At 48.3% G+C, this 7696-nt stretch overlaps 1 protein-coding gene across 2 annotated transcripts; it reads left to right on the plus strand.

Annotated features, from left to right (window-relative positions):
- Positions 1 to 4112: 4112 nt before the first annotated feature.
- LOC116789020 (outer dense fiber protein 3-like) lies at positions 4113 to 6517 on the plus strand. 2 transcript variants are annotated; one of them, XM_032692322.1, is made up of 7 exons: positions 4113 to 4232; positions 4552 to 4674; positions 4795 to 4995; positions 5166 to 5267; positions 5622 to 5743; positions 6154 to 6291; positions 6403 to 6517. In XM_032692322.1, the coding sequence occupies exons 2-7, from the start codon at positions 4569 to 4571 to the stop codon at positions 6496 to 6498; spliced, it is 765 nt and encodes a 254-aa protein (XP_032548213.1). In that variant the 5' UTR covers positions 4113 to 4232; positions 4552 to 4568; the 3' UTR covers positions 6499 to 6517. The 2 variants fall into 2 exon arrangements, with proteins under 2 accessions (XP_032548213.1, XP_032548214.1); XM_032692323.1 differs by having other exon boundaries at positions 4121 to 4244.
- Positions 6518 to 7696: the final 1179 nt, after the last annotated feature.

Genomic DNA, 7696 nt, shown 5'->3' on the forward strand with positions numbered 1-7696 from the left:
AATTTGTAGGTATTTAAGCATACATCTGTTTTAAAACCAAAAGTTTAAACCAGCTCAAACTTAATTGCTAATATTTTTTACAATTTTTTCCTCTTATTTGTCAAAAAAGGTGTCTAGTGTGACATACACTAGATCTCATATAATTTGAGATTTGACTGCACCAGTGAGTATTGTGCTGGGAACTCTCCATAAAGCAGGGATCCTTCACATCCCTCAAATTATCTCTGGAACATAGAGGTATTCTAAAAATTTATTCTAAAAATTTTTGTTTTAATTCAGACAATAATGTTATTTACTAAAGTGCACTGTATAAAAATCTTATAGCATGCAGTGAAAAATATGTATCCAGTTATTTTTGAATAATAGATCATACATAGTAATTACTCCTGAAGAGTTTAATCAGTTTTAATAGTCATCTTTTAATTCTGCTGTCCTTTTGTGTTGATAAGGCTACAACTTCTGGCAATATTCTTCTATACTGTCACTAAAAACAGATCAATTACAGCATATCCTTTTAACAAGTTTGAAATAAAATATGCTAAGGATATTAAAAATGTGCCAAGTATGTTACACCCGCTGCCAGTTTCAGTAGTAGTAAATTATCCTGTTTTGCAAGTCATTGCCTGTTCCTATTCACAGATTATATGAATAAACTTCTATCTTTCATTCAAAACCTTCTATTTTTGAGCAAAATTTGGAGGAATTTATATTTTTAAGTGTTTGTGATTAAACACAATAATGAAAGCAACTAAAAAAATCTAGCAGGCTTTTTCCACCTACAGATTTTCCTTTCTTTACTGTAGGATAAGTCTGACATTTCAGCCTCTAGCTACTGTATATGTTTTTGTTGTTAACAGAACTTGTTTATTTACAAGAAGTTGATTTAATATAACACTAGTTAGGAAATACATTCTGAAACATCCAAATTGTGATTTGAATGGAGATGATGTGGGTGATGCAAAACAGTGGAGTGGCAAACCAATTTAGAAAAGAGTCCTTTAAGACAGGCTGTTTTGTATAATGAAGGGCACTTAAACTTCAGAGGCACGGACAGATAGCATTTTCTTCCACTGGTCAAGTACTCAAATACAATATAATCAGCAGTTTTCATAACACTTTCAATCTTCAGTACACTAACAAAATTGTATATGGTGGTAAGTTAGCTTGCTCCCTTACAGTGGGTAAAGCAGACATTGAGGAGGCTGGCCAGAGTTAATACATCACCAGTGCAGCTGGCTAATCTTGTTTCTTGTTGGATTACATTAGAAATGCCAGCATTAGTTGATGAGGCTTAACCAGTTCTTGTATTCTTGGTGGCATTCACCTGAATCTTCCACATCCTTTATTTTGTCCTATTGCTTTCCTCTATGTCCTGTGTCAGTGCAAAACTATCAACTAAGTTGTATTTAGGTGATGCTGCCTACTGATGGCAGCTCCGGGAAATAGCCTTCTAGGGGACTGTTTTCACTCTGGAGAGTGAAACAACCTTCTTGGGTGATGGTGACTATGGTATGTTTAACTCTGAAACCTACTGATAGGAGCTGCAGGAGACAACTTTCCAGTAGGTCATGGGTGTTAAATCTGGAGCCTAATGACAACGGAAGCATCCTAGGGACAGGGGCATTTACCCTGGAGCATATTGATAAAAACCGCAAGAACTATCCCTTGTGCTGAACATTCGAAGAATGAGGGGGATAATTCTGATCACTACTGAGAGCTTTTAAAAGCTTATGTTCTATGGTTCTCTCCTTGTATGTTTATAGTAAAGGGGTAATTCTTGAACCTACTGAGGAGTTTCAAGATATCTGCTTTACCCACTAAGAATGTACCTGGTGTGCTCATACTGATGGGATGGGGCCTCCCTAAACTGGAGGAATTGAGCTGAAGCACCCCCCATTTCCCCATGCCACACATCCCCAGTGTCCCTGCATGCATGTCTCAAACTTGGGGGAATACCAAGGACTGATGGCCAGGATCAGAGTATCCCAGGAGCTGACGGACTGGAGAGGGGAGTCCCCAGTGTTCCTGCACAGATGTGACCTTCTTGCCCTGGGGTCATCTCTGTCCCCTTGTGTGACGAGTCCCTGCTGTGCCCATGTCCTAGGTGTCAGTGCTGACAGGGATCATCCAGACCCAGATAAAGACTTTGCTGGAGTATATGTGACTGTGGACATTGGGACACTCCTGCCTGTGGCAGCTGCAAGCAGATTGCTGTTACCTGCAGCTCTCCCTCTGGTGCTTCGCCACTGACAAGTAAGTGGTGCGGGGTCTGCTGAATGAGGTGGCCAGCAGCGCAGTCCACTGCCTGTGGACATAGGGCTGCCTCAGCTGCAGCCCCATGGAGCACAGCATCATCGAGCTCATCTGTGAGTGTGGGTGGGACACAGGGACATGCAGGGGCATGGGGTGATGTACAGGACGTGGCATTGCATAATAGGGGGCCACAAAAACGTGGGACATTTGGGGCAACATGAGGCAGAGCTGCATGTAGACACCTCTGGAGGGGGGACACATCTTAGGCTCTGTTACATATCTGGGTACAGACCCATATCTTGTGCATCATCCCTGCACATACACGGGGACACTCAGGGTGTCCTCCCACACACAGCAAAACTGAAGGACAACCCATGGCAGTTTGCAGGCACAACCCCTGTCTCCACACAGGGTTACTCTATGTCATCAGTCCCCATCCCTGCCAACCCTGGTAACACTCCTACTGCCCCCCACTCCAGTGATGCCCTCAGTGTGTGCTGACGCCCTGTGTTGCCCCATTTCTTAACTGGGATTGAATGGTACCTATGAGGGGAGGGACAGGCAGCACAACAGGGGGTTTTGTGCACTGAATGAAGTCACTGGCCTGTCTCACACAGAGATGAGAGCCAGGATAAGACAGCAATGAAAGAGAAGCTGTCTCAAACCATAAAAACTTGAGGACTGAAAACCTTAGAGGGTTACTAAACAAAGTGTGGGTAAACGACTGGGGTCATAAGCAAAGAGGTATGAAGCCTGGGAGCATGAAAACCTGAGGGGTGGGGCACTCACACTGCAGATGTAAACACTTGCACACTATTGACAAATTCAGAATAATGAAACTTACCCCTATCGAGCCCTTCCAGGTCACTTCATCTGTCTCTGGAGCATCAATATTGAAAAGCCTAGTGACCATGAACTCCCTAAACAACCTGAAGAAGTGGGCAGAGAGGGGGACAAAGCTGCTCAAAGAGATCAGGAGCATCTGAGGAGTGATGCAGACACTGGGGTCCTTCAAATGGAAAAGCCAGAGCAACTGAGATGAAAGCTTTGCTCTCTCCTGCCCCTCTAACAGTAAGATTATGGCACAGATGTCTTGGAAAAACATCAAAAGATACAAAGGGCAATCTGGGAATTGGACACTATCAGCTTCCCAGCTCAGTTCAGGGGATCTCCCATTGTAAATGACTGCAGGCACAGCAAGCGGTTGTTACAGCTAACTCACATTTATTCAACATAGAGGAAGGCCATTCTTACATTGATGCTTAAAGATGGGTAGAAGCTCAGGGATTGAGCCTCACCAGCAGCTAAGACACATTAGCAGTTTACTCACTCCTTTCCCTCCAGAGCTGGATGGAGGAATGAATAGAAAGGCAAAAGTAAAAAAAGTGCAAAGTCTGAGATAAAGACTGCTTAACTCTTCCAGTCCTTGGGGAGGCTGTTCCTCCTTTCTGGCTAAGTGGTGATGCCAAAACAATTCTCCTCTGATTGCTAGGGAAAGGGGTGGGAATTGGAGTGGGCAGTTCTCACAGACTCTTTGAGGCAGGAGCCTCTCCCAGCTTCATGGTCAGCAGTTCATTCCAAACTCATCCCAGTGACCAAATCCCTGTCCTCAGGCACCACTTGACTAGAAAGGGCTGTACTGGGTATCTGTGCATGGGGACACAAGCAGGTCTCTGTGTGGGGAATCTGGGTGGGGCTGCCCCATGCTGCACTCAGCCAGTTCCACAGCAGCCCCATGCCCAGCCACAGTGGAGGCAATATGGCTGCTGCACAAACAGCTGAACAGCCATCCTCAACATCACAATGGGCCTCACCCCATGATGGCCCTCATTGGGTGAGGGTGGCCTTTTGTGATGTCACCTAGTGATGCACATCACCGATGATGGATCCACCTAGCAATGGATTATGAGGACACCGAGGACCTGGCGTCCCTCGCTGGTTATATCTGGGCATCCCACCTAGCCAGTACCAAACTCCAGGCAAGCAAGTTTGCAAGCACACGTGTCTGAGACTATCTTGCTGCTGTGCAAACGCTGTGGTCCTAGGCTGCTGTGTGCCAGGCCAGCAAAATCTGCCTGTGGGCACAGCAGGGAGGTTTTTCTGCATTTTTGCTACAAACTTGCTGCTCCCCCCATCCCTCCTCCTCTTTTATTTGCTACTTGACTTTCCTACTTCTCTACTTCTTTACGTTTTTCTGTGATGTTAGTTTCACTGTTTTGCCCATCTGGGCTACAAGAAAGCTCCACACCAGGGCCCTGTCAGGGAAGCCCCTCGGTAGCTCTCCTGTTTTTCCCATAGTTTTTGTAGCCATCAACATGGAGGGACCGTGGGTGGGCACCTGGAGGCCTCATCCCCGACGTGGCCCCATTCTGGCAGAATTCAGCACTCCAGGACCTAAATACTGGATCCCTGGGACAACAGGTAAACCAACGATCATGGGGAGGTGTGGGGGAGGCACAGCACATCTGCTGTTTCCACTTAGAAACTGCCTTTCGTTGTACAGTTGCAGGCAGATGTCCTTTCACAGGCTTTTTTTCCCAGGTCACGCGTCTCACGATCCCACCAGAGACAAAGCCCCTGCATACACATTTAGAGGGGCCAAATGTCCAGTTGCAGAAAGCTGCTCTCCAGGTCCTCGATACTTCATCCATTCCTCCATCACCAAGATTGGGAAATATGTGCCTCCATCAGCACACCTGATCGGACGTCCCAAAACCAAGTCTGTGGTCACCCCTGGACCTAGTGAGTACCGTTTCTGCAGCCCTTACTGTTGTCCTTTGACACAAAACCACCTCTGAATGGGCTTCAGAGGATTCCAGACAGCAAACAAACACCTCCTCCTGACCTCTCCTCTTTGGCTTGCAGTTAGGTATCCAGCTTCACTGCTTTTCTCGGCTTTTCCTCTCTCTCAGGTGACTATTCCACAGAAAAGGCTGACAAACATGTCTACTCTAATGCACCGGTACAGTCCATGGTCTTCCGGCACAAGCTCAGTGATGCTCTCCAAACACCAGGTATGGGAACTTGGGGAAACAGACTCTCTGCCTATGTGTCCTCCAGAGAACATCTGCTGCACAGCTTCTTCAACAGGCCTAATGAGGTAGCCTAGGTGACAGGATGTAGCATGCTCTTGACAAGCTTCTTGCTGTCCAGGAGCACTAACTTCTCCCATCGCACAGAAGAACCAGCACTCTGGCTTTGAATGGCCAATGTATGCCATGTGCAACAGAAGGCAGAGTCACTGGGAGGAGGGACAGGATACCCATCCTGCTCATCAGAGCTGGTTTGGTAGACTGATTCTCTCCTACCTAGGCATTGCTCCCTTTCCCACAGGACTCACCCAAGCTCTCTTCCCATTCCCTTTCCAGGTCCTGGCGCCTACACCCTTCCCAGGCTGCTGGGACCCAACACAGTCTACACCCATGCCAACCCATGCTACTCCATGAGATTCAAGAGTATGTACAACAGCTGTTTTCAAGACCTGGCCAAGGTGAGTTGTGCTTCTCTGCTCTCTCTTGCAGCAGTGGAAGCTCAACTGCTCTCTTCAGGGCAGCAGGGCTCCAGTGGCTGCTGCAGCCCCGTGTAACACACTCTTCCCTGCACCTGCAGTAAAGCCTGAGAAGCCATGGGGGCCTGGGCTCTCTGCTCTTACTAGCAGTCCCTCACTTTCCAACACTAACAGCTGTGGTGGGGCACAGCTCATTGGCACTAACAGCAATCTCCCTTCTCCTCTGGGAAATCTGTCTCTGCAGGAGAACAGGAGGTGCCCTCCTTCCCAAGGTTCTGTGCCTCCCACACCACTTCTCTATCCAGCCACCTAGAGCAGTGCAGCCCACATGGGGGCTCGGCAAAAATCAACACTGTCTTTTCTACCCACCAACCTCCCTGCTTCTCTTACAGACACCAGGTCCTGCGGCATTCTCCAAGGTGGAACTGGATGTCTACAAAAACAGGGCTCCCAAGTACACAATGGGACTAAAAACTAAACTTAGTGACAAGACCCTGCGTCCAGGGCCAGCAGACTACAGCGTGGGAAAAGTAAGGCAACATGTCCACAAATGTGTTATGCTGGTTGGCCTTCACTTGAGGACAAGTCTGGAGAACAAGGCATCACTGTCACACTTATTTCTTCCCACTTTCCCCTTCCAGGTGACGCTGATCAAGGCCCGGGAACCTGCTTACACTTTCGGACTTCGTCATTCCCTCTACAAAGCTGCTTTATTACCTCGGATGCCTCCTGAATAAAACCAGATACCTCCAAAGACCTTTTCTGTTTACCCTCTGCTGCAGGGATGGGTAGGTGTGCATGGGTGGAGACTGTTGGTTCTCTCCTTTCCATGTCTACACCTCAGCCAAAACACGGTAAGGTGAGGGCGAGGGGAGAGCAGTGAGGTAAGAGTGAGCAAGACTGACATCTCCAACAGCACTGTTTTACCTGACCGGAGCAAAGCACTGTGCTGTGAAAGCATTCCAGTGCCACCTTGCACGCTTTCATCCTACGGCTAAACATCTCACAGGTGTAGGTTGGCCCCCAAGGGCACAGCCCTTCTCAGCAACCTCCTTTACAATGCACATGGGTGGCATCTGCGTACCAGGGTGCACCCAGAAACACAGCTGCTCTGCATCACCTCTTGACACAGGCAGGGCCTCATTTCCACAGGCAAGTCGCCGGAACACCAACAGTTACGGAGAAAGAATCATTACACTCAGTCTGAAAATGCAAAAGCCCAGATGGCAAGGGACCTTGGAAGGTCCATCCAGCCCTTGTGTGAGAAAGGCAACCCAGAGGAGAATATCTAGCACCCAGCCAACTGCAACTTGATTGTCCCCAGCGATGGGATTCTACTGCATCTCTGGGGAGCTGTTCTTCCCTTCTGGCTAAGTGGTGATAACAAAATGATTCTCTCCTGCTTTCTAGGCAAAGGGGTGGGAATTGGAGCGGGCAGTTCTCATAGGCCCTCTGAGGCAGGAACCTCTCCCAGCTCCACAGTCAGCAGTTCATTCCAGACTCAGACCATTTGACCTGTCCGCAGGCACCACTGGACTAGAAAGGGCTGTACTGGGTATCTGTGCATGGGGACACAAGCAGGTCTCTGTGTGAAGGATCTGGGGCTGCCCCATGCTGCACTCAGCCAGTTCCACAGTAACCCCATGCCCAGCCACAGTAGAGCCCCTTAGGCAGTATAGCTGCTCCACAAACAACTGAATGGTTAGTCTGAAGATGGTGCCGGCAGTGTCTGGGTGCCCATTCATCTGACGGAAGGGTGGGTGTGACAGTGGGAGGCAATAAGTAAAGTTCCCAGGATCGCGATACTCAATCCCCACTGTGTCCTCAGTGAACGGACATCCCCTGTACCTCTTGGAGGGCACTGCTGGAGGAGGGACATAGTCTTTCAGGGAGCTGTGACAGTGGAACCCATACTAGAGTGGACCCAGGCAGCGC

The sequence above is a fragment of the Chiroxiphia lanceolata genome, chromosome 6, assembly GCF_009829145.1.
Source record: "Chiroxiphia lanceolata isolate bChiLan1 chromosome 6, bChiLan1.pri, whole genome shotgun sequence".
NCBI lineage: Eukaryota > Metazoa > Chordata > Aves > Passeriformes > Pipridae > Chiroxiphia > Chiroxiphia lanceolata.